General features: G+C 43.2%; 1 protein-coding gene across 1 annotated transcript; it reads right to left on the bottom strand.

The window, feature by feature from the left end:
• On the bottom strand, positions 1–27,994 carry GNS (glucosamine (N-acetyl)-6-sulfatase). Its single transcript, XM_083463596.1, has 14 exons — positions 27,644–27,994; positions 24,241–24,300; positions 22,412–22,618; positions 21,416–21,481; positions 20,303–20,401; positions 18,221–18,388; positions 15,811–15,893; positions 13,735–13,853; positions 13,152–13,255; positions 11,667–11,768; positions 10,388–10,495; positions 9,999–10,109; positions 4,714–4,874; positions 1–3,436 (listed from the first exon to the last, which is right to left on the bottom strand). The coding sequence occupies exons 1-14, from the start codon at positions 27,791–27,793 to the stop codon at positions 3,361–3,363; spliced, it is 1,614 nt and encodes a 537-aa protein (XP_083319722.1). The 5' UTR covers positions 27,794–27,994; the 3' UTR covers positions 1–3,360.
• Between the last annotated feature and the right edge of the window lie 5 nt (positions 27,995–27,999).

Below are 27,999 nucleotides of genomic sequence, written 5' to 3'. Positions count from 1 at the left end.
TTCAGATGTGTGTGCCTTTAATTTCAGTTCATCACAAACAATTATTTTTGTTGTACATAAATTTAATTACTGAAAAGTGCAGCAATAATACAGGGTCATTCAAAGGGCACTTTCTAAAAAAATTGCTATGATTCATGAGTAAGAAAACTAGCATACATAGTTGTCATACAGCAACACTTAAAGGAAAACTGAACAGAAAATGCCATGGTTTTGAGCAGCATTATAAACAACATTTTACTAGAGGTTTTTTTGTTTTTGTTTTGTACTGATCAGGATGGATTTGGTGGTGTGGGGCCTAAGTACAAAAAAAGACCTACTTAGTACAAGCACTTGTAAAACCCTAGCAATTACATGCAGTGACTGTCTATTTGGTGAGTTACATATGAACAGACAGCCTTCCAGAATAACTTGCCTTTTAAATGAACTTGCATTTTGGCCAAGAGTTGTTTTTTTAGAAGAAACTTCTGAGATGATAGGGCAGTGCTGTGAAATGTTAACGAGCCCTGAAAAAAATTGATAGGTTCTGTTAATTGAGCTAGAAGTTGTTTTTTCTCTGCACAAGAGAGGTGAGCTGTGGAAAAAAAAAATCTAATTAAAACTCCACCAGTCAACACTGGGCTGCTGCTCACAATATATAGCAGCTATGCAATGTCATGAGTAACTGTGTGCAAATTGGCTTGCCAGGCAGATTCATTTTCTACTGCATAGTTTGCTCCCACATCACTGCCAAGCAGCTCTCAGTTTAGCAATGTGAATGTTACCGTCACGTTTTCTTTAAAACTAATACTGTGTAAGGCCTCTGTTGGTATCCAACAGTTGGACGACAGCGTCTTCATCATAAAGTGCAAACAGACAACAATAGCTAGAATCTTACAGAAAGAAGTGATTAGATTTGTGTGTGGGGCTGTGTACTTTTAGGTAAATGCTTAGGCGCAAAGACTGGTTAAAAGTAGGTTTCTAGTGGTCCTTTCATTCTTATGATTCCACTTGGCATCAAATTCAAAGCAGCCTGTTTCTCCCATGCCAACATTGTGCATTGAGACATGATCGGACTGCCTCTCCCTGACACCCCCAAAGCTCCCCCAATCCCCACCCAGAGCAAATTTTGGGGTTGTATAGGGATCTGCAGGTGGAGGAAAAGGGAAAGTCCAGTTTGCGTGAACTAAAATCAATTGCACAAGTTGTGGTTTGTTTGCTTTTTAACAGAAGGTATGCAGCTTTGGATAGGATAGTTAGAAGTTAACACATTTAAGACATTTTGAGATGCAAGCTCACTGTTCTGAAAGAAAATCATAGTAAGAACCTAAAGAAATAACAAAACAAGTAAAATCTTTCCATTCTATGTTTTACAAGATCCCAAGTTTCTTCCTGAATTGCTATTGTATATTACCTGGTTCATAAGTGCCTTGTGAGGAATCAACTGGTGAATTTCATAGTATTAAATATACCAAACTACTACTAAGTTGTTGCACTCATTCTGTATGGTTAGTTTCGATAGCATGAACATTGTTTAAGACATGCAGTACAGAATCTGCTCATACCAAGTAAAACACCTTAACTCTTAAATGTTTCTTAAAGTCAGGGGTGGCAAACCGGTGGCCTGCCAGATACCACTGAACTTCCATCATTCCCGACTGATGAATGTGATGGCTGGGACTGATGGGAATTGGGAGTCCAACCACCTCAAGGTGATTACAGGCTCCCACCCCTACTCTCAAGTCCACACAAACAGAATATTACAAATGAATATATTGGAAGTCAACCTTAATATGGTATAGGAGCTTGCTACTAAAATATGTTGGAACTCCTTCTGATCCACTCTAGCTAGAGGTATTAAATGCAGACGGGAGACAAGAGTAATCTTTCTCAATGTTATGTATGACAAACAGAAAATAAAAACACGGAATATATTTAACTGCAGCAGAACTGACATGTTTCTAGCTCTGATTTAAATCATTGAAGTTGATGAGCAATGCCCCCCCTGCTGGTTTTCAGAGGTGTTTAAATTGGCTGGAGCAACAGCCTGAATCTCTGAAGCAATTTCCTTTCATGCTCTCCCCCCCCCCGCCACTTCCAGGATGACTCAAGCCACCTTCTCACCTTATTCCTCCTTGACCCTGCTGCTCTTTATGTGACCTCAGCCTTTATCATCTGACACAGCATATGTCCAACTAGGCCATTCTTATAAAAGAGGTCCATTTAGATTTGTTGCTTCTATCTATTGTTAAGTGGATACGATTGGGACAAAACTGTTTGGGGGCGTTGTGTTGCCCAAGTGTTTAAGGAGATATGCCCTTTGGGTGATAAGTCAGCCAACTGAAGAGAACTGGTCTGGTATTCAAGCAAATGTCGATAATAGCTAGCAAAATAGTCTGATCGGCTTAATATTAAATAAAAATAGGGCCAAACGTTCAACAAGTGCTAACAATATATTTCACAGGCATAGGCCAATCGAGAATAAGAAGCGTCAATTCTGGGCATCAAATAAATACGACTTGCAGTTTTCTGGCATAAAGGGCTAACACAGTAAGCATTATATCCTAAAGCAACTTTCTCAGATGAGGCACTGGAAATACTCTCCTCTGTATATATTGCTACATTGGGACGTCAGATTCTATTGTATTTTTGAGAATGCACACTTTCCAATTAAAATATCACTCTTAAATTAGTGGCTCCCATACAAAATAAATGGCATATTCAGCGCATTTTCTATCTTTTTTTGGGGGGGGGGTCCTCTCTCCATTTAGTGGTTTACCCAAGTTCTGATCTGAAAAGAGAGTTGATTAATACATATTGAGACAATCTAACAGGCACATACATTCTAACCAGCAATTCCAGACGAGTCCTGAAAGGCTGAGAAGAAAAACAATGGCAACCTCCCTGGTTAAAACTTGACTAGACTTCTAAACACAACCCAGAAGCATGATGCATCTTCTTAAAAAGCTTAGCCGGTAGTGCTGTAGGGAGGCAATATATAACCTCTGCCTACAGGGCAGGCCCAGGATGACCCTGCTCCCCCTCCCCAAAAAAACTTACATCAGGACCAGCTCTCAAAGGTAAGCAGTTAACACAGTTGCCACCTGAGGTCTTTCACATAACACCAAACAAATTGAGATTCCTGGCCACAAGTCAACATTGTACTTCAGGATGCCATTTTCAGATTGATGTGGTAATCAGATTTTGAGGGAACTAGACCAATCATGTCTGTTAGCACGTATTGCACAAAATAACCAACTGGGGAGGTCATCTTCTCCAAACAGAGTCCGCCAATCATGCCTTTCAGATGTAGTCATAGTGGATTCAGCAGATATTCTGCAGTCACTTTGAAGAAATGTTAACAAAACAGGCTAGTCACTGCAGCTACAGGGACCGTGTAAAAAGTCTGCGAGCCTGAGTCCCATGATTGCTGAACATCAGGTGTGGGTTGAACTTGTATCTGCAGGGAAAGGGGTGAGTTTGGGAGAGGAGGAGGGGAAAACAAGTCCTTTCAAGTCAAGTCTGGTATTTACAGTTTTTAAAAATATCAGCATTCTATATGTGTTACAGAATCTCTTGCTAATCTTTTCCTCGAGAGAAACCTCTGCTGTATTAGTTACATTACATGCATGCAAGAACCCCGTACTCCATTAAAATGAATGGCGGCTATACAGATGCTGCGTTTAGTTGAACACAGTATTTTCAAAGAAGCAACTGTTTCTGTTGTTTAGTTCCAAGCTCAAAAGTGTTTGAAGCAGCTGCTAACAAGCAAGCTGCAGCAAGGGGTTTGTTATATATAAGCTTTAAAGACTTCATGGTTAGGCCCAGATAAGCGGTTTCTTTTAAAGCCTGTGGCTTGGACCAAGGAAAACCTCCTTCCCCCGCAGCCCCCCCCCCCAATCCTCTCTAGAGAATCAGGTTGGGTGCAAGTACGGGGAGGAAAAATGAGAAACCTTTTATTCAAGATAAATGATCTTAGTATTCAGGTCTCAGGATGGATGTGTGCATATAATTTTTTAGTGCTTTATATTTTTAATAAAAATCTCAAAGTGGTTTAAGGTAAAGGTAAAGGGACCCCTGACCATTAGGTCCAGTCATGGCCGACTCTGGGGTTGCGGCGCTCATCTCACGTTATTGGCCGAGGGAGCCAGCGTACAGCTTCTGGGTCATGTGGCCAGCATGACTAAGCCGCTTCTGGTGAACGCCGTTTACCTTCCCGCTGGAGCGGTACCTATTTATCTACTTGCACTTTGATGTGCTTTCAAACTGCTAGGTTGGTGGGAGCAGGGACTGAGCAACGGGAGCTCACCCCATCGCGGGGATTTGAACCACCGACCTTCTGATCAGCAAGTCCTAGGCTCTGCAGTTTAACCCACAGGCAAAGTGGTTTACAGCATATTAAATCAATAAAGCATTAGCCGGGTGATGTTCCTCCAGCCTCATGAGGAGCCTCTTTAGTGGAACTGGCAAGTATGGGCCAGGCCCCCTAGCCCAGGTGGAAAGGGCCTTTCGGGGATCAGCCTTCACGCCTCACTGCAGGGTGATGTTCCTTTGTTGGATAGCCTTCACTATTAAAAAGACTTGCATCACTTGGAAGAATTCCGATTTAAAACCTTGTAACTAAATTTTACTTACAGTAACTCAAAGACCAAGAGGGAAGGTCTATGTGCCTGAACTGTTCAAAAACAGTTGCAAAGTTATATAATGACTGAAATAGGTCACTAAGTGCAGACTTACCCTGGATCAAAGACCCCTGGTGTGCGGCAAGTTGCTCCAGAACAGGACTGCAACATCATTAGCCTATAGTTCATCTTTTCTAAAATTTCTTGATCTATTGTTTTTGCTATGTTGGTAATCTGGTGTGGGTCTGCAGTCAAATTGTAAACTTCGACAAACACCTGCATTAAAAAAAAAAAAAAGATACGACATGCTAAATAATATGGAACTAAGGATTTATAGCCAGAGATACTACGATGAAGATTGCTATTACATCTTAACATGGTCTATTACAGTGGTACCTCGGGTTACAGACGCTTCAGGTTACAGACTCTGCAAACGCAGAAATAGTACCTCACGTTAAGAACTTTGCTTCAGGATGAGAACAGAAATCACGCAGCAGCAGGAGGCCCCATTAGCTAAAGTGGTACCTCAGGTTAAGAACAGTTTCAGGTTAAGAACAGACCTCCAGAACGAATTAAATTCTTAACCCGAGGTACCACTGTAGATGCCACATAGATCAATCCATTTGTCGATCCCATCCTGTAGCTCCTTTTGTGGGAGCAATACATCTGAACCTCAGCTTGGTTTGTGCGACAGTAAGCAGAAACCAAATCTCTTTCTCATCGTCTTCTAGTTTCACCACTCATCGTGGATCACCCTCACGATAACTGGGAGGCGCTGTCAAGTGAGATGGCCGCCCTCTTCCACTAAGCGCGCAAGCTTTGGGAGGGACGCACATGGGGCGGGGAGGGAGGGAGGGGGACACCTGCCTAGCCTGCCAGGTCAGCTGAATCAACCCCGATGATCTATGGGGTGACAGATGTCGCTTCACGAGCAAGTGTTCATGCAGCCAACATCTTACTAATGGGATTTAAATTTCGCTTCTAAAGGGAGAGGTAGGTCACTAAAATCCTCTCAAAGCCAATTGTCCCGGATCTTTTTACAGACCTGTGTTCCCTCCTCAGTGTTCAAGCTGCCTGCCTCGTTTCAGTTTACGATGCTACCGGTTCATCAAACCTTAGGTTTTACATTCGTCATTAACAACTACTGCTAGAGCCGCACCTGTTAGAACAAGAACTGTACTCTCATGTTCGGCCCCAGCCTTGTTTTTCGTACATCCTTTGCGGCATGTAGCAAACAGCACCTTACCCAATGTTTGCTCACTCCAGCAGTGAGATACAGCTGAGGGTACAATCCAGAGCAGGCTATGCATGCAAGTCTCTTTTCTCCTAGTATTAAAATTACTGCCTCTTTAAAGCCAAACAGAGCAGTATTCACTGCCAATGCAGTAAGAGTAACATGCCAAAAACCCATTTCTAGCCATTACACAGTTACCTGGTGTGTGATTGCTCTGCACAAAAGAAAATACTAAACTTCTGCACCAATGTTATAGGAACTTATACTAAAAGCAACTGAAAATATAACCATGTCCACTAGGATGGGGGATATATAATGCCGTCAAAAAAGAAGAAAAAACCTCCTCTCTTTTCCAACACATGAAAGAAACAGGACACGAAATTAATTTTGCAGATTCCAAATTGCTCTTTAACATGGAACATCACCACAAGAGAATAATCATGGAAGCCATCGAGATAGAGAAACACCCCCACAACATGAACAAGCGTGACGACACGTCCCGCCTGCCAGACATCTGGAAATTAGCCCTCCCCACAAAAACCGACACCAGAACCAGAGGCACACAGAACGCCATCACCAATCAACCACACCAGACCCAAACCCAGACCCTCTCCACAGATAAATTACAGACTCCATCCAGTAGCCAAACCATAGTGGCACCTCCGGATGCTGCACCCCTCTGCAATCCCTACACAGATCTGGCTGGCACAGGGCACAAAACCACAGCTCGCCCCTATACACGAAGCCAAGCCAGAGCACAACTAAGTGCAGTACAGCCATCTTCTCAGAAAAACTCTTCACAAGCTCAAGAGGTCAAGACACGAAAGCTTTAGCAACTAATCCACACTTAATGACCCACCTAAGTGGTACTCAGAATATCACTCAAGAAATCACTCAAGATATCCCTCAAGTAATTAAGGAACAAAAGAAGAAAGGACACACTAACCTGGGAACTTCCCCTCTGCCCAGAACGTTGGAGGCTATATACCACACCCCCTCAACAGTATTTATAGGAACTCAAACACTGAGATCCTGCTCTGTTCCAGTAACAAGAAGCCGAAAGCACCAGCCTGAAGATGACGAGTGAGACCTCGTCGAAACGTCGCCTAGACACCCCAACTCTTACACGGGAAGACACCCGAAGACACCAAAACCTGCATTCCTGTACCCGTGAAAATCTACGAAAGCAAATATATATATATATATATATATATATATATATATATATATATATATATATATGCAGGTTTTGGTGTCTTCGGGTGTCTTCCCGTGTAAGAGTTGGGGTGTCTAGGCGACGTTTCGACGAGGTCTCACTCGTCATCTTCAGGCTGGTGCTTTCGGCTTCTTGTTACTGGAACAGAGCAGGATCTCAGTGTTTGAGTTCCTATAAATACTGTTGAGGGGGTGTGGTGTATAGCCTCCAACGTTCTGGGCAGAGGGGAAGTTCCCAGGTTAGTGTGCCTTTTCTTCTTTTGTTCCTTAATTACTTGAGGGATATCTTGAGTGATTTCTTGAGTGATATTCTGAGTACCACTTAGGTGGGTCATTAAGTGTGGATTAGTAGCTAAAGCTTTCGTGTCTTGACCTCTTGAGCTTGTGAAGAGTTTTTCTGAGAAGATGGCTGTACCAACCGCTACTTACATGCACAATCACACCACCACCCTGCACAAATAAACTCCGTAGCCAAGACTCTCATCTCCAGAACCAAACGCCTGGCTGACAAAGACCACTTGACAACTGAGTTACAGAATCTCTCAAATGTATTAATCGCCAATGGATACCAGCAAAACAGGGTTACGAAGCTAATCCAAAAAGAAACACCCCCCAAAAACCAAGACACAGAAGAAAACAATGGCATGGCCCTCCTTCCTTATATCAAGGGCACTACAGATAAAATTAGCAAAATCCTCCATAAACACAATATCAAAACAGCCTTTTGCACCAACCAAAAAATAGCCAATATCCTCAGAAACCCCAAAGATAAAATCCAGTTGGAAAACCAAGGGGTCTATGAAATACCCTGCAAAGTCTGCCCAGCCACGTACATTGGACAAACAAACAGACGAATAAATGCACGTATCGCAGAACACAAGAATGCCGTCAAAAAAGAAGAAAAAACTTCCTCTCTTTTCCAACACATGAAAGAAACAGGACACGAAATTAATTTTGCAGATTCCAAATTGCTCTTTAACATGGAACATCACCACAAGAGAATAATCATGGAAGCCATCGAGATAGAGAAACACCCTCACAACATGAACAAGCGTGACGACACGTCCCGCCTGCCAGACATCTGGAAATTAGCCCTCCCCACAAAAACCGACACCAGAACCACAGGCACACAGAACGCCATCACCAATCAACCACACCAGACCCAAACCCAGACCCTCTCCACAGATAAATTACAGACACCATCCAGTAGCCAAACCACAGTGGCACCTCCGGATGCTGCACCCCCCTGCAATCCCTACGCAGATCTGGCTGGCACAGGGCACAAAACCACAGCTCGCCCCTATACACGAAGCCAAGCCAGAGCACAACTAAGTGCAGTACAGCCATCTTCTCAGAAAAACTCTTCACAAGCTCAAGAGGTCAAGACACGAAAGCTTTAGCTACTAATCCACACTTAATGACCCACCTAAGTGGTACTCAGAATATCACTCAAGAAATCACTCAAGATATCCCTCAAGTAATTAAGGAACAAAAGAAGAAAAGGCACACTAACCTGGGAACTTCCCCTCTGCCCAGAACGTTGGAGGCTATACACCACACCCCCTCAACAGTATTTATAGGAACTCAAACACTGAGATCCTGCTCTGTTCCAGTAACAAGAAGCCGAAAGCACCAGCCTGAAGATGACGAGTGAGACCTCGTCGAAACGTCGCCTAGACACCCCAACTCTTACACGGGAAGACACCCGAAGACACCAAAACCTGCATTCCTGTACCCGTGAAAATCTACGAAAGCATATATATATATATATATATATATATATATATAAATAATGGGTTGAGAAATAAGAACAGAGGGTCTTCCCTCTGAAGAATCTAACTAGAAACTGAGAGTGACAGTCAGAAGAGGGAATAAGGGATTGATTGCTGTAGAAGTGTAGGAAGAGAACTACTTTCATAATGACAACACAGAATAACAGTATTCTATTAAAACTGATATTCTCTTAAGCTGTGACCTGCTGGCAAGATGGCAATTCTCTGTCATGCAGTGCTGTCATATTCCTTACACATCTCTCTACCGGCTTCATTTGGCTAAACTTACACAGCTTTCTCTACGTATCTTTTCATTGCAAGATTCTGCTTGTAAAGGAAAACTTTCAGAGTTCTTGAGCCGACACTGAGTTTGCTTCAGAAGACAGAAGGTAAGTGCTGGACTAGCAAGATTATAGGTAAAGGTAAAAAAGGTAAAGGACCCCTGGACGTTTAAGTCCAGTCAAAGGCAACTGGGGTTGTGGCACTCATCTTTCAGGGCAAGGGAGCCGGCATTTGTCCACAGACAGCTTTCCAGGCCATGTGGCCAGCATAACTAAATCGCTTCTGGCGCAGTGGAACACTGTGACGGAAACCAGAGCGCATGGAAATGCCGTTTACCTTCCCACCGCAGCAGTACCTATTTATCTACTTGCACCGGTGTGCTTTCAAACTGCTAGGTTGGCAGGAGCCAGAACAGAGCATCGGGAGCTCACCCTGTCACGGCGATTCGAACCGCAAAATTATATACCCCTACTAACGGTTGCTTCCTGCATTGCATTTTACTGACACAGGGATAAATTCTTACAGGAGTGGGTTGTGATTCCCTTTGTCAAAGTTCACCTAAGTATTTAACGAGTTAGAATTGTCGTTTGGGGTCAGAAGCAGCCCCGGGAGTCTTGCTAACTGCATAACTGAAACGAAAGTTACAAACCCAAAATGAACAGGATGATTAAATATAGATATCTGAACCAGCTGTCTGGTGAGGGAGCTTTCAGGTCAAATGGGAAATAGCTGATCACACTAAATTTAACCTACTTGGTTAACCAGGTTCTGGGATTTGCATAAATAACTCCTAGAACTGTTATTCCCATCTGCACAGAATAAATACATCAGGAGTTGAAGTTAACATGGTACTGCAAAAATAAAAATAAAAAACAACCCAAAAAACAGAACAATTACCTCACGATCATCGAATTCACAGTACTGCAGATCCCATGAAGAAGAGAGTGTTCTTACACATGCATATGTATTGTTGTATGCATCTTCACAGACACAATCTGGAAAACAATGCTATAAAAACAAAAGTTCTGTTACAATGCGGCACACGCCCATTGTTAAACATGAACAATACAGAGCACTGACAGCGGACAGCGACGTATGTTAAGACCCAGCCCACAGACTGTCCTAGATGCAACTTGCAAATTTGCCTTTAAACTCCTCCTTTTTGGGGGCCCATGTACAAGATGCCACTCCTAATCTTTCCACACAAACCCTCGGCGACCCCATGCTTCTCAACATTCTTCAGGTAAGGATTCTAAAAGAAAATGGAAGAAAACAGAACTACGTACGGTGACACCAGGTCCAAGGGCAGGGCAGGTAGGATCACTACTGTTGTGTCCTTCTCCTTGGTACTCAACCAAAACATCTGATCTCCAGGTCACATTTGCATCTCCTCTCTAAAATAAAGCAAATGTCAACAACTGTGTGGGTCAGACCGAGTAGAATGGAAGCGTCATAAAACAAAAAGCTTTTAGCCTTCTGGACTGTGGAGACTAAGCCTGAAACTTGTAGCAGCAGCAGAGACTAAGTATAAACATGAAGAAGGCCTCAGTCCTTGCACTCTATAGTTTCATGACTGAAAGCTGACGTCATCTTCAGTATCTGATGTTAGAGATTGAAGAACCGCTGAGAAATAATTTATATGAAGTTTCACACTGCTAAAGTGTCCCCTAAATGCACTAGGTGCTCTCCACCAGATTCAAAATAAAAATGGCACAAATGTGTGAGGTACAACTACAGAGCTCAGAGATGCTATGCCAGGCATAGGTAAACTCGGCCCTTCAGATGTTTTTGGCCTACAACTCCCATCATCCCTAGCTAACAGGACCAGTGGTCAAGGATGATGGGAATTGTAGTCCTAAAATATCTGGAGGGCCGAATTTGCCTATGCCTGTGCTATGCTAAGTTTGCATGTTATAAACATGCACCGTTCTTTTCTTTTAGCTCCTCTGGAACTTATCACAAAGCGTTTTGCTTTGTTTCCCTTTTTTTGCTACTAGAAACAACCTTGCACTGTATACAACAATGTTTCACATCGAATACAACTGATCTGCAGAAAGGACTTTATGATATGAAAATAGAGATGATGTGTGCAATTTGTAACCCAAGAAAAATAAAGACATTTTTTAATAAAAAAAAGATACAGGCAAGCTGCATCAGTACTCAAATTATTTCACAATATGTTTAATCAGTAAATTTGGTTGTGTTCAATAAATATACACTCTGATTTGCTTTACACCAGGTTGTATTACTTTTTTGTCCATCTAGCTCGATATCAGCTATTCTATGCCTCTCAGACACTGTTCTTTCACATCACATGCTGCCTGATCCTTCCGTTTTAGTGGGTGTCTGCATACAGAAGATCCTGGGTTCAAATTCTGTGCTCTACCACTGAAGCTATCACTCCTACCAATACCAACAGCAAGGGATGTGTGAAAATACCTACAAGGTAGAGGAGATTACGACTGCTGAACATCATAATCTAGAGTGGAAGAACAATCACTGAAGAACAATGTTTAGAGCAGTTACCAGAATACCTAATAATAATAACCCCACCAATGTACTTACCAGTAGTGGTAGTAGTGACATCCCATCCATCTGTGTTTTATTTAGATCATAGCCTGCAATATCTAAAATAGTAGGACCCAAATCAACGTTTGCCACAAGCATCTAGAAGGAAACATAAAAAAATATTATTGATTTTCCTATTATGGTCCAAGTGGAAACATGCACGTTTTCAGGGTCCAAGCATATTGGTGCAAGCATGTTAGTCTACACTTGCTTCTGTCACATAAACAGACTTCCACTGTGCTCTGAAAAGCTGGGGGAACGTATTGCTAAAGCTCTGGGTAAGCAGTTTAAACAGTACTTGCCATTTCCTCCTGCCAGCTTTCTGCATGCACTGACTGAGCTGCCAACTCAGAACATCTTCCATTTAAAGCTAGGACTATAGTTGATACCTGCCTTCTGCTATTAAATGGCAATTATTTGTTATTAACATTTACTTTACAACAAAAAGGGTACAAGAAAATACAATGATCATTTCTGTGTAATAACTAATTCTTATCCGAGCCATCCCTCATATTCTCCCCTCTAATCTTGCACGATAACTTCTAAGAACTTCCATCCCACTGCATTCCATAAGCAAGACAAAAGAGCAAAAAGGAAGACAGAGGGGAAAACATGAAAGGTGTCCACATTCTAATATACACACCCTGACTATTATTTTTATTAATGTGTTACCTCATGGCCAACTGTGCTAATCTATGATTTGGGACCAGTTATTTATTTAATGTGAACACATGTTTAAAAGGGTGTCTGGAGAAGCAACGAAGCGCCATCTCTAGGGTGAGTCCTGGTCCATCTTCCAGTTTTCTAGACGTCATTAGAATACTTTTCACACCCTTTATCTAGTTGCAACATAGTTGATGCTACCACTAATGACGCCATTATTGTGAAGTGGTGGCCATAGAGGTAATCATGCAACTTCTTTACACCAGCCACGACTGCCATGACCTCCCTGTCAATGATCCCTATCTTTAAGTCTGAACAAAATGCTTGTTTAACCTGGAGGTAGGCTGTCTGAATTGTGCATTGCTTTGTAACGATTTGTTGGGTCTCTGGACCATAATAAAGATTGATTGATTGAGTTGCAACATAATATTTAGAGAAGGCCAGTAAACAACCAAATTTATCCAGTCCCTCGTGTGACTAAGAACTGCCAATGCCTAGGCAAGAAGCTTTGTAACAACTCAACACACACACAATGTTAAATCACACAGGCCTGTAGCTGCTGTTGCTTCTTTGCAAGTCCGATTCAGAAGCAGTAGGTTTCTTCTTCGTAGGTTTTTGACTATTCCATTCTACACAACTGCAGGCTTTACCACTCACTTCTCTTTGCATATTCTGTTTCCGCTTCTCAACATTTTCTCTCTTTCCAATGTCACTCATACTTAATTCTTTTCCCAGTTCACACAATGAATATTCTGGAACCAGGCTGCTTTCAAACAACATAGTCGCAGGTATTTGCACTTATTGTAAGTGTAACTTTACCTTGTTCGTTTGGTTGGGTTTGATTCCTGGTCCTCGCACCAACAGTGGAACTTTAATGTCAAACTCGTAGAGCTGTCGTTTGTCAATAGGCAATGAAAACTGACCTAAGGAACATGCAGAACAGAAATTCTATATATTGGCATTGACAGCTTTTGTAATTTTATCCCAGGGAGGGGCTAATCTTTGGTCTTCTAGATGTTGATAGAATACAACTCCTACCTTCTCTGACTATTGACCATGCTGGCTGAGGCTGGTAAAAGTTTGAGTCTAATAATATTTGGTGGGTCACAGTTTAGCCACTTCTGCTTTATCCCTCTTGTTGTTTGTTCAATCCCCAGCTGGTCTGCATTTATTCATTAGGGAAACGCTTTATTTTCGGTCACCCCTATATTGTTTTTAGCTTAGAGCTAAATTCCAGGAAGTGACCACAAAGAGAGAACATAGGTCTAAGATGTTTGGATGCCAATCGTTTCCAAAGCCACAAATTTGCATCACTTCTCCCACTTATCTGAAGCAGTTTCAAATGCATGCATAAAAGTTTACAGCCTTTAAATATATTTATATATAACTAAAACACATCCACCTGTATGAAAGCCATTGTCTGAAGTGTAAAAAATGTATGTATTATCCAACTCTGCATGAGATTCCAGCCTCTTCACCAGTTTTTCAATCAGATCATCCACTGACAGAAGTGTCTGCCATCTGCAAGCAAACAGGAAAGTTTAAGTGTGTTAAATGTATGAGGGTATGAGCATGCAAATGTGAAGTGGAGTATGAGTTTCATAACTCAAAGCAGACTTTCTTATATATTTTTAAATTTTAAAGCCCTCCTGTTTTCTATTCTAAAAAGGTCCTGTATCTATCAATACCTTGATCTAGTTTGTTTGATAATGAGAACCACCATTTTCATGGGATGCAAATTCAAGCAAGTGTTTGAAAATTCTGCAAGACTCACAACTTTGGGAGGGGTGTGAAAGCATCAGCTGGGTACTTAGGTACTATTTAACAGCTCACTGCAAGTTTGGCTTATTCCAGAGGCAGCTGGTTGCAATGGGCAGAAAAGGAAGCAACCCCTTAAGAGCCAGAGAGAGAAAGTGTTTTTTTTGTCTCTCGCATCTGCACACATAACTAATTCACTACCTCTTTTTCTGCCCCCTGTTCTCTGAAATCTATTCTGGTCAACAGAAAGTGAAACCTGATGTGCTGTGCATGCATTTTGCCCCAGGTGGCACAACCCCACCCTCTCCAGAAAAAATATATATTAAAAGCACTACCCATTGAAAAGATACCCTTCAGTAAGGCTAATATGAACCAATGATTCCCTCTTAGCCTCCTTTTTAGAGGACTTTCAATACCTAGCCAATCACAGCCCTCCAAAACAGTAATTTGCATGAAAGTTAAGTATCCATAACCATTATTCACAACCAACCCACTTTTAGCAGCGTCTTAACATTCTTTGACCATTGAGCCATTGCCTGGGTGCACACGTGGACCCACAAGACACTCTCAGGCAAGCATGTGAAGAAGATCAGAAGTGGCCACAGGGAGCCGCTGAGAGAGGCCTTAGCAAGGGAGAAATCCCTTCTCTGCTTGGCGTTTTTACTTAAGGCTCTCTTGACTCACAAGCGCTGCAGCCATTTAGAGGAGCAATGCACACAAGCACAGCTTCCACCCCCAACAAGGGAAGGTGTTGACTGTGGATCTGTGGCACAAAGGACCATTACATATAGGGGACTATTCCTGATCCCAGCTGCTCGCTCACTAATGGTTAAGAGGTGGCTATGCCTTCTTAACTGTGCTATGTGATAGGAGCTTCATCTCTCAACACACAGCAGAGAAACATTCCTATCTGCTCATGGGGAAAGGAAACTTTCTCCCCGCTCTGCCCTCATCAACAGACCCTCTGATTACTGTGCTAATCAATGAGATAGGGGTTTCCTTTTTCGCAAAGCATAATAATAATAATAATCCACCCATCTGGCTGGGTTTCCCCAGCCACTCAGGGCAGCTTCCAGCACATATAAAAACCATAATAAAACACCAAACATTAGAAACAATTTCTTCCTTCCCAGGCTGTCTTTCTTCCTCCCTCCCTTTGATCACATGTTTGAGAAATATACGAGAGAAGAGGGTAGGAGTCGAGTGTATGTGAGTGCATGCCAGCAACAAGAGAGAAGGGCTGAGCGCATGCCAGTGTAACATGAGAGCATATTTCAGCGTCAGGTGAGATTAGCCAGGTGTGAATGTGCCTGTGTTCCATGTCTTTAAGCTATCTCTTTCTCTGCTTCGCCACCTTCAATGGTCACCAGTCACTTCTGCTTATCCCTTTCAGCAGCTACTTAAAAGCAACAGCTGTTCTCTGGTACAGAAGGTATGTAAAGACACCAGCTGTTTAAAGGAATCTTTGGTGAGGAAAAGGTGGAGAGGCAGATGTGACATTCGTGTAACCAAACCTTCTTCGGCCAACTGCAGTTTATTTCATAACCCAAAGCAAGAATATATCATATAGATTTTCAAAGATAACTACATATATATATATATATATATATATATATATATATATGTGTGTGTGTGTGTGTGTGTGTGTGTGTGTATAGTGTGCTCCGTTTCAGTTTTGCAAGAAATCCCATTCAAAAAAATATTAGTATACGTTTCCTACCTTTTCCTAAAAGCGTCATCTAGAAATTGTATTGATGAATTAGTCATTGGTGTCTTTGCTTGCCTGATGAGCCAATGTTTGTCCTATAAAACATATTATCAACATTTGTTACTTTAGATTTACCCACCGCCTCATGCCAAAGACTTAGGGTGAAGAACAATTTAAAGCATATAAAAAAGGGAACAAACTAAGATTCAGTTTAAAAGCCAACAATGATATTATTTTACCTGGATTGCCTTTTGATAGGATGGACCAAGGTTGGGTTTAACCGACATAATTTTCAGTTTGTGATCAACATTTTACCCACCTCAAGTCACTGGGATTTGGAATGACAGACACAAAAAACCCAAACTATTCCAGTTCAGATAACATGTACAATCCTATCCATGTCTACTCTGAAGTAAATCTGATTGAGTTCAATGGCGCTTACTCATTGATAAGTGGATATAGGATTGTAGTCTTAACAGTTGGAACTATTTCCTTTTAGCTTTCTTGGTGCCATAAATTTCAGGGAACTTTTGTCTTATAAAGATGGTGTCATATTTGGCATTTGATCAAGCTCACTGGTTAATTATTTTGTAATAATTTCGTTAGAAACCAATATAACGTTAGCAGCACAATTTTCCAAAATGATACGGGATATAATCCATTTGGTGCCTTTGTGCTCATGGAAAGATTTTTGTTCGATTGGATAGGTCTGCTAACAGAAGAGAAAGGAAAGTGATTTTTGACAATTCATCCTTCCCCGTGCAGCCAGATACCACCTTTCACCCTGTTCTGGAGGGTCCCCCAACTTTCTGGAGCCAATTTTCAAGGAGCGCTGGGGCAGCTGGGAGAGGGGGAAATAGGCAAACATAGCCTCTTATCCTTTTCCATTAACAGATGACTCTATTCATGGACTCTGCAGTCAGTTTCCTATTGCTATGTACGCAAGCTTCTCCTAAAATGGAATCTAACAAGGTTTTGCTTTAATGAAAACATACTGCCAGAGCACAAGATGCTCTTGGGCCACAAGGAGGAACGAGAACGTTTGAGAGATTGTTCAGACTTTAAAAAACAAACAGGACCTTGAACTGGAGAAGTAGAAAAACAGATAACAGTAAGCGCTGATGAAATCTCCTTCATAATTCTCATCCAATGAGGCTGAGAGCTGCATGGCCTTCACCTTTACTCAGAAACAGCACAAATAGCTCCAGTCTAATCTGGGTTGACAATGTGAATGACTATTTTTTGAAAAGAACTGTGCGTCATTGCTTGCCTAACCACGTTCCAACGCACTGTACTATACAGTAGAACACAGCCTGTTCAAGATAGGAGCCTATGCAGCAACAGCAACTGAAGGACAAATAGTTTTAAGGCACTTTGATGAGTAATGTAACAGAAGTGGGAGTTAGAATCTTAGCTGCATTAGATCGGTGCTGACTATACATTCACCACTGTGAACACAGTACTCCTAGGCACCATTTTATTGATATAAATTCCTGAGACCACTACTTAGCAATCTTCAAGCCACAGATGCAACAACGTCAGATTCTGAAGATCTAGATGCTTAAATCCCCCCCCCCCCTCTCTCTGTGTGTGTAGGCTGATTGGTCACTAAAGCACTCTCTGAAGCTCCATTAGAAATGGCAACTACAGTGGTGCCTCGCAAGACGAAAATCCGTTCTGTGATTCTCTTCGTCTAGCGGTTTTTTCGTCTTGCGAAGCAAGCCCATTGACGGATTAGCGGATTAGCGCTATTAGCGGCTTAGCGGCTCAGCTGATAAGCGGCTTAGCGGCTTAGAAAAAGGGGGGGGGGGACCACAGGAACCCGCAATACATTTTCGTCTTGCAAAGCCCATAGGAGATTCGTTTTGCGAAGCACCTCCAAAATGGAAAACGCATTCGTCTTGCGGGGCACCACTGTATTCTGGCAGAGTTTCATTATAAGTTAGAAAGGCAAATAGGGGATGCTTGAATACTTTCATCTTGAGTCAGAAGACTGAAAAGGACCTATTGATTTTAAATAGTGCCAACCCTATAGACACTTGTTAAAACAACAACAACTAAGCTCATTTCCAAAGAACAGACAACTAATCACAAGAGTACGATTCACACATTTAGAGGCGATATAAGGGCTGCACATATTGAAGGATACAAACAGGAAACTAAACAAAATTACGAACGGCAGAGGAGCTGACTTAGCCTAAACACTCATCACACTTGCCAAAAATTTCTGTATTTTGTAGAGAAATCAAGTTCACCCCCTGTAGACCCACAACTTCCACCTGTGTACTTTTATGCCTTGACCACATGGCAGGTTCTCATGACAGATTCTCATGGTGATCAGCTGTTTTAAAAGCTCAAATGAAGATTAATTCATTATATCTAGTAATCGCTAATTAACACGTTTGTAGTAGATAATCCATACCTTTCCATGGATATTGAAATTACTGTTTCTTGGAGCACTGACATTCTGAAAGCTTTTCTTGTACTGAGGAGCAGCTATCCAAGGTGAGTGGGGTGCAGGAGTTGCTATCATCATGAAGAACGGCTCGAAGTTGGATTTATATTCCAGAAAATCCAAGGACATGTTGGCCTGAAAACCAAAAAAAATTGTTAACTAATTCTATTTTCTCCTGCCAACCTAGCAGTTCAAAAGCACGTCGAAGTGCAAGTAGAAAAATAGGTAGCACTCTGGCAGGAAGGTAAACGGCGTTTCCGTGCGCTGCTCTGGTTCACCAGAAGCGGCTTAGTCATGCTGGCCACATGACCCGGAAGCTGTACGCCGGCTCCCTTGGCCAATAAAGCAAGATGAGCACCGCAACCCCAGAGTCAGTCATGACTGGACCTAATGGTCAGGTACCTTTTTAATTCTATTTTAATGCTGTCCAAGTTATCAGATACAGATTCTCTCTAGAGTCTCCAAAATTACAAATCCCTGTTGCACTGGAAGAGTTACCGGTACATGTATTTCAACTGTTCCTTTCTTTTGAATTTTCCTTTGAGCAGAAGTTAAATTCTATGTGAGAGGCAGGGCATATTTATTTCTTATTTTATCAAAGTAAGTACCAGAGTTCTTTAGGTCTAACATGTGATGCCATGCTAGTGTCCAGACACAAAAAGGAGGAAAATCTGATAAAACACCATTGCTTCAAACTTATGCTATCCCACTATGGGCAGCCATTCTTGTCCAACAATGCATTGCTATTATTTTAGGAAGTTGCCTTATACCAATAGTCAGACCATTGGTCCATGTTGGACTGTATTGCCTACTCTGCAGTCCTGCATTGCAGGGAACTGGACTAATGAGCCTTGGAATCCCTTTCAGCTCTACAATTCTATGATTCTATCACTGGCAGTAGTGATGTATGGAAGTGAGAGCTGGACCATAAAGAAGGCTGATCGCCAAAGAATTGATGCTTTTGAATTACGGTGCTGGAGGAGACTCTTGAGAGTCCCATGGACTGCAAGAAGATCAAACCTATCCATTCTTAAGGAAATCAGCCCTGAGTGCTCACTGGAAGGACAGATTGTGAAGCTGAGGCTCCAATACTTTGGTCACCTCATGAGAAGAGAAGGCTCCCTGGAAAAGACCCTCATGTTGGGAAAGATTGAGGGCACAAGGAGAAGGGGACGACAGAGGACGAGATGGTTGGATAGTGTTCTCGAAGCTACCAGCATGAGTTTGACCAAACTGCGGGAGGCAGTGGAAGACAGGAGTGCCTGGCGTGCTCTGGTCCACGGGGTCACAAAGAGTCGGACACGACTAAACGACTAAACAACAACAGATCACTGGCAGCAGCCCTCCGGGATTTCAGACGGGGATCTCTCCCAGCAACTACATGGAGATGCTGAAGATTAAATATGGAATCTTTCCTATGTAAAATGTGCTCTGCAACTGAACCACACCCCAATCCCAAAGACCGTAGCATGGAACACGAAGGGTTTGGTATTGTAAAAACATTTAGTGCACATGTTTTTGAGCATTGCTAAAAATAAAATCATCTTTGTAACACAGGTTGGTCATCCCGTTTAACTGTGACCTTTAATCTCATTATAATTTAATCTTATTATCACAGCTCTGCATTTCAACCTTCTCTTGCTTTTTCAACTGTCATCCTGGTAGCTATTAACAAACTGGTTACTGGGGCATAACTAGTTTGAGGACTTGTCCTGGGTTCAAAATGGTTGACCAAAATAACTGAATGACAATTAAACCTAACAAGGCTTACAATTTTTTATTTTTTAAAAATATATATAAAATTTTCTATTACCTCACAGTTATCAATTAAAAACAACCACCTGTGTTATAGCTGGGCAGTTTTGGTGCCTTTCTAGAAAGTACATTTAAGGTACATTTAAATCCTTTGTGCTGTAGGACACCCAGTGTTCATTTACACTCAGGATTTTACCTTTGCTTCAAAATTATACTAGGAGTTCAACCCGATATAGTCTTGGAAACAAGCAAGAATTCATCTTGCTAAACACCTAATTGCTGAGAAATCCTTACCAGTACATCTGTCAGGTAATCAACGCTGTAGTTCTCACCATGCCTCCGTGCTTTTCCATTTACTGAAAGTGTGTAATTATAATACTTGGAATTTTTTTCCTGCGGAAGAAAACAAAAGCCACTTTATATATTCAAAAGGAGACATCCAAGGGGTTTGTTGTTAGAATGTTACTTGTCCCCAGTCACAATGAGATAAATTTAAATCCCAGTAAGACTTACCAAACTAACACACTGGTAATAAATAAATAAAGAATCTCATGGTGCAGGGCTTAAAATGCTTCACATACCTTCTCAGTAATCTTGCAACTCTGTACAACAGAACTAGGCCTATATTGCACATGGAGGGGCTGAGAGGGAAAATCATGGCATGCCTAAGGCTACCTGGTGAGTTTGTGGCTAACATGGCATTGGAGTTGAGAGAACTTTCTCTGTTAAACTCCCACTAGTGGCCACCATGCTATGACTCCTCTTCTGGGAATTCTACTGCAGTGATTGATTCAGGGTTAGTGTTTCTTCTTCTTCTTCTAAACTCCTTAATACAGTGGTACCTCAGGTTACATACGCTTCAGGTTACAGACTTCGCTAACCCAGAAATAGTGCTTCAGGTCAGTGGCGTAGCGTGGGTTGTCAGCACCTAGGGCAAGGCAAGTAATTTGCGCCCCCTAACCCATGGATTTGCGCCCCCTAACCCCCAGATGTTGCGCCCGGTGCGGCCGGCCCCCCCTGCACCCCCCACGCTACGCCACTGCTTCAGGTTAAGAACTTTGCTTCAGGATGAGAACAGAAATCGTGCTCCGGCGGCGCAGTGGCAGCAGGAGGCCCCATTAGCTAAAGTGGTGCTTCAGGTTAAGAACAGTTTCAGGTTAAGAATGGACCTCCGGAACGAATTAAGTACTTAACCTGAAGCACTGTATTACGAAGTACAGGTATGCAGATGGTCTGCTAGAATGATGGCAGGAATAAAAGGCCAATGCTAAAGGCTGCAAGGTTCCGTGTTAATTATTTTTATTTCTGAAGGGCCCCCATCGTTTCAGTTTCAAGAATTAAGAGCTTGGCATATTATACGATGGTAAAACATATAAAGCGAACTGTAGATATTTAACAGACACTTACCAATGCATACCAAAAACTCCATCCAGGAGGAACATGACCGATTCCTCCTGCATCTTCTGCTCCATACTGCAAATGAAAAGAATCCAACATTAAGCAAGTCATTAGTATTATAATTATCCCAACCAGAAAGCCTTCGCCTGACCCAGCCTTTCTCAACCTTGGGTCGCCAGAAGTTGTTGGACTACAACACCCATCATCCCTAGCTATCAGGATGAGGGGTCAGAGAAGATGGGAGCTGTAGTCCAACAACATATGTGGACTCAAGGTTGAGAAAGGCTGGTCTAACCTACGGATGGCTATTGCCAGAGGACCTGAGCAGGGTTCCAGATTCATCTTATCCTGGGACTCATGGGTTTTAAACAAGGGCATGGGAAGGGATTGCTTACGGTTGCAAGTTCACTCCTACAGAAAATGGGTTGTGTCCCATTAGTATAAGGACTTCAGCCTGTGCGACAAGACTTCCTCTCTTCTTCCTTCATTCCAGGACAAAACTGCTCTAGAAAGTTTGGTGGGGGCACACAAAGAGTGAAGAGGGGGGAAGAAGTCTTGTGGCACCACAGGTGGCTAACGCAGCAACCCAGCCTTTGTTTAGTTGCAAGAGGGCCTTCAATTTATTACACTGGCTCTTGTAGATCTTGTACATGACACACTAACTGTGCCTGATCACACCGTGCTAGATGGCACCAGCTCTATCACAGAGCTTTACCACTAAAAGCAGATCCATTTGCTTGGAAAAAGGCAATTCTGGTGAAACAGCCACCTAAGAGTGCTTCCATGTGGGAGCTGTAATGCCAATGTTTCAGAGCAGACATCTGTATGCAATAAAAGTCAGCTTTACTATACTTAAACTACTCCTGCTCACTGCATATCCTAACCTCCCTTTCACACAAACTGCTACTTTGGAGGTTTTTTTAGTAAAGTCTCGATACACGCACAAGCATTTTAAGACTGATCGTTCATGCAAGATATATATGCACAGTACACACAAAACTGTACCTCGTTCAAGTATTTCCCAGCAAAGAACGTCTGGTAGCCGCACATGGACTTGAGGATGGCAGGAAAGGTAAATGGTTCCTGAATCTTCTGCCAGGATTTGCTACTGCAGTTTCCCTCCAGTGTGTTATTGACAACATGGTGGTTGTGTGGATATTTTCCTGTCAAGATGCTTGCTCTACTGGGACAGCACAATGCACTGGGCACATACTGAAGAAGATGAAAGAACATGGGGAGAAAATAAGTTGCATGTTGTCAGAAATATCTACAATATAATTAATAACATTCAAGATTTCTGTCTATAAAATGTTTAGTATGCAAATCCCTTAAAATCTTTACACTATTCATCTGAAACTAACCTGCAAGCAAATTAGAAAGACCTGTATCTTATTGGCAGGGAGCAAATAAATGGTTACTTGCCTAGCTGTAAGAGCAATAAATTTCCTGCCTCTTCAACTTAATTTCTAAATTACCCAAGATAGCATACAGCAGCCTCATAAAAAGCAATCATTTGAATAGTTGATTGTTTCATCAGCCCTTTGGCCTCACTTACTGAGAAGGCTTTTCAAGGACAGCCCCATGTTAGACTACCGTATCATTGATATATTCAAGACGGCAGTTTCTTGTAGATGTTATATAGCATAAGCCAAACATCAAGATGTCAAGTAGCAATCCACACACCCCTTTGCACTCGAAAGGGTGGGAACCACCAGAAATCTGCTTCCAAATCTCATACCTGCCTAACAGTTGAAAAGGATACCATGGTTGATGGGCACTGAGGAATCCAGCAAAATCAAAAGGAAGATACTTTTCAACGAGCTCCTGGGCAAATTTTCTACCAGGGTCATCAAAGCTGTTTTAGTCCAGAAACCACGTTATGAGTTAGACTGAAATGGACCCAGAAAAGCTTTGAATTGGGTTGCCACCATGCACGCTGAAATATCCTGCCCCAGAATGTGATGCGTCAAAGTGTAGTTGACTAGAATGGTAGGGCTTTTTCATAACAACCTCTTCCTTTAAACTCAGTGTCATTACACCTCTCCTAGGGAGATATTCAGTCTCTTCTACCCAGTCCACCCCAGGGCTGGCCACCTTAAACCAGCCATGCAGCGCAAGACTCATAATGCAAGTAACTGACCCAACCCCTTCTGGACTCCTGTGCACATCTTCAGGCTGCAGAAACTGAAAGTAATCTAACTAAAGCTGACCAAGACTCAAATCAGGTATCAACCTTTGTTTATAGCCAAAGTATCACCACAGCCATTCCTGACAGCAGGAAGCGGGCTCTAGCATATAGACACAGGTTGTCCATCATTAAAGTAAAGATGATCAAGTAGACTTTGAAACAGATGGCAATCAGAGATCCTAACATGGCAATGCTGTTGCATTTCCACCTAGAAAACAAACCGGGATTCTGGGAAACATTATGCTGTCCCTCTGGCTGAAAACAAAAGATGGAAAACATAGAGCAATACCAGAGAAGACTAAGGTGGCATCACCAGCCATTTTCTGTACTTTGTTGCACTCAGGTGGTAACCCCGTCTGCGAATGACTCTTCTTCATAAGAAAGATGCTCTAACTCCCAGTTGACTTAAAATTGCTATCTAAGAAACAGCAAAAGTCACCACCTGAATGATATACCATGGAGAAACAGTGGAGCACCAAGGTAACAGTTCTGCCAGGTCTCTCTATGCCTTTAATAAACAATGTGTTGATTCATCCCTTGGGTCCATTTCTTCTTCCCTTTTTAGGTTTTCTTGTGAGAACGATACAATAAACTCAGCGGTAAAAATGGCAGTATTTTCAACAGCACAGCCTGATTTGGTACTTACTGCATTTGAGAAGGTTATCCCCATCTCTGCAATAAGAGCATTGGTCTTTTTCAGCGGTGTCTGAAAGAAAGGAAATACGTGTAAAGACCTACAACTATAATATGACTCCACAGGAAGATTGAGGTGTTTATGCTTGCAAACCTGAACACACAAGAAGGGAATAAGCCCCACTGAACACAGTAGGCTTTACTTTGACTAAATACACAGAGGACTGCACTTGTTACTTAATGGGGCTTGTTACTTAAGTAAATAACTTCAATGCTGGACTTGCTACTTAAGTAACCAATTTCAATGATTGCTAACACCCAATACCAACTTCAAGAGTACCAAAACAAATTCTAGCTGTTAGTGTTTCATTTATTATTATACTAAAAGGAAACTTTTCAGGCTTGCAACTTAAAAGGGAAACCAGCACTTATTGCTAAATACAGTATGAGCAATACTGTACCTTATTTACTAAACACTTGTCTGTCCAAATAGCCAAGGCTACTTACAACAATGAATAAAAATATAAAAACAAACAAATTAAATAACCTCAACAGTATTCTTTCCCAAAAGGAAGCAAAACAAAGCACCACAGATGGGCATAGAATCACAGAACTGTTGAGTTAGAAGGGACCCAAGGGTCATCTAGTCCAGCCCCCTGCAATGCAGGAATCTCAGCTAAAGCATCCATGACAGATGGCCATCCAACCTCTGCTTAAAAACCTCCAAGGAAGGAGAGACCACAACCTTCCAAGAGCAGGTGATGAGCAAGTGAGTAGGAACTTAAACGTCTTACCAGTTCTTTAAAAAGCCCCCGCCCCTTCAGTCTAGAATCCAGCAATTACCGTATTTTTCGCTCTATAAGAGGCACTTTTCCCTTCCTAAAAAGTAATGGGAAATGCGTGTGCGTCGTATGGAGTGAATGCAGGCGGGAGGCTCTGCTCAGCGCTCCCTTTAAAGAGCCGCATGGAGCGTGTGTGCGGCTCTTGGGGGCTTTTCCCTGAGGAAGGAGAAAGGCTGCCCTTCTCCCTCCTCGGGGAAAAGCCCCCAAGAGCCACACACACACACTGTGCGCTCTTTAAAGGGAGCGTGGCTCTTGGGGGAGCCTTAGCCATGCGCAACCTCTCCTGGGCAGGGGATGAAGGCTTCCCTTGCCCGGGAGAGGCTGCGCATGGCCAAGCAAGAAGCCAGGACAGCCAGCAGGCGAGTCTTATGGTCTGGTGCATCTTACAGAGCGAAAAATACAGTACTTCTACAAGCACACGGTTCCATAGCTCATAGATACTCTCCCTCTTATTCTGAAGGGATTGCCTGTGGATGCCAGGTTTGTGGCCCTTCTGTGTGTGTGTGTGTCTTCGTTTGTTTTTAATTATAAATAGCCCACCTGTGAAGGGCCTTTCCCAATGTGGGTGTGTTCATGTATGCCCTGTCTCTCTCTAAGAGAGCAATTCACGTGGGCAAAAATTTAGAAGTTTGTGGTTGTGTGAAGTTTGTGGTCGTGAAGTACATGAGTCTGTGTGAGAGATTTAAGTGTTTGGGGGCTGTATGTGTGCAGTGAGTATGCAGTAGAGACAATGGTGTGGCCATTTTGTGTATTCTTCTTGAACCTGGGGAATGGTCCCTGTTATTAGATAGCAAGAGCATTATTGTGAGTGTTGCGAGAGAGAAATCAATCACAACGAGCAGGACACAGGTGACTTCCTGCAGCAAGTATGAGGTTGTCTGAGGGGAGGAGATGCAGAAATGGCCCCACCTCTATTTTGAGTTATGCTTTGCCCGCCCCCACCCCCCATCAACAGAAGAAATTTTGTTATGCCACATGGCAGCCCTTTTGTGACTGGCACCCACAGCACTGTCTTAAAAGCCAAAATGTGCCTAGTGGTCTGATGGGGAAAGCACCAGAAGAAGAAAACAGTGATGGCCATTTTTGAGGCCAAGTCTAACAAAAAGTTAGCTTTGCCCATGTAGAAAAGGCCAAGGAGTGTATTGCTTCACGTTCTTGCTGAATCCTTCCAACAAGGAAGAACATTCCAACACCCAGTGCTCTTTCACTAATGGAAGTGACACACTGTTGTTACCTGTTCAACACATTTCCATAATTGGAAACAAACAAACAAACAAACAAACAAACCCCAGATCATTTCTCAAATGTACAAAATTCTGTTTCACTGAATAGGCTCACAATGTGTTCTTATGCAACCTATGATAAATGCATTAGCTTAATTGGCAAAGAGAACGGTCAGTTTACACAACCTGGCCATAAGGAATGTGCAGGCAAAACCTGAACATGTTGATTCTCCGATGGAGATGATCCAGTTGTGTACTTCCACTGCCACACCCAACATTAACTTCTAGTAAACCACCACGTGCCCCCTCTTTCTCGGCATTTGTGGGAGGGAAAACCAAAGGTCGGCCATCCTGCACCACATATCAGATGCACACAACCAATTCTCCCCAGTTCTGGAGCCAAAAGACGCAACAGGCCTTTCCTGAACTACTTCACACCCAAGGGCCTTTCTGGCACACTTCCCCATTACAGAATAGTGGGGCTTCTTCTCTTACAAGCATGAGAAAGCCAAGCTATATTGGCCTTCACACCTTGGTTAACCCCCCACCCCAGTGGATTCAAACTGCTCCTTGGGCATTCCAGCCTTGCCAATGCAACCCTATGACTTAATTTGTTCCCTGGAGTTCACGCCTGCCTGCACAGGATCGCAGCCTTAGCCTGGCTTCTAATCGGATGGCACCAGGGCCGGATTTAGGTTTGATGAGGCCCTAAGCTACTGAAGGTAACGTGGCCCTCTATATGTCCAGCTGCCCTTTGTCAACAAAGAATTGTCGCTGTTTTTTTGTGTTGAATATATGCTATATGGTAATTTATGGACCTAATAGGTCCACTCTCCCCAAGAGAGTGAGGCCCTAAGCTATAGCTTGTTTAGCTTATACGTAAATCAGGCACTGGATGGCACCAAGAGGTTGAAAAAATATTTTTTTGTGGGTGGGGTAAGACCCCAGGTAAGCCCCGCCCTGCACAACCGATCACATGATGCAGTGCATGCACACCACTTGAATGCCCATCAACTTTGGAGGGGCCCGGCCCCCTCTTATATTTTATTGGGGGGGGGCCAAGGAGCCTCAGCTCTCTAGGAGTTGGCTCCTCTGGCACCGAGGAGATAAGCAGGCTCCCCTCCCCTCCAGGCACGTACGCTACGTCGAGGGTTGGGAGAAGGGCAAGCCTCCTTCTTCTCCGAAGGCGGCCGTAGCCATTTCCCTCCCGGGTCTCGGCTCTTCGGCCTCTTCTCTCCCACTGCAGAGACCCCTCTCTCCCCCCTCTTTTCCGCGTGCGCAGGCCCCCAATCCACAAACACCCCCCCTCTCCGCCCCCGCCCACCACTTCCCAAGGGAGGCGCGGCGTTACCATTCCGCCCAGATAGGTGTCCTGGTCGTCGGTCAGGATCAGCACCACATTGGGCTTCCGCGCCCGGGCGGAGGCCAAAGCGAGGGCCGACGACAAAAGCAGGAAACGGAGAGTCCAGGCAGAAGCAGCAGCGGCGGCGGCGCGCGCCATCCTTGCAGCGGAGCTGGAGCGCGGAGAGGGAGAGGCGAGCCGGGCTGGACTGTCACGAGAGAGAGGCGCGCGCGCTTCCCCGTTCCATTCTCCCCGCCCCCTTTTTTAAGTACGCCGAGAAGAGGCCGATGGAAGCGAAAGGAGCCCCGGCCACGTGACCCAGAGGCCTCCTGCGGCGCTTCCGCGGCGGCGGCGCCGGTGACGAC

This window comes from Podarcis liolepis (assembly GCF_965112155.1).
Source record: "Podarcis liolepis genome assembly, chromosome: 10".
In the NCBI taxonomy this organism is placed as follows: domain Eukaryota; kingdom Metazoa; phylum Chordata; class Lepidosauria; order Squamata; family Lacertidae; genus Podarcis; species Podarcis liolepis.
This window is presented reverse-complemented; position numbering and strand designations above follow the sequence as displayed.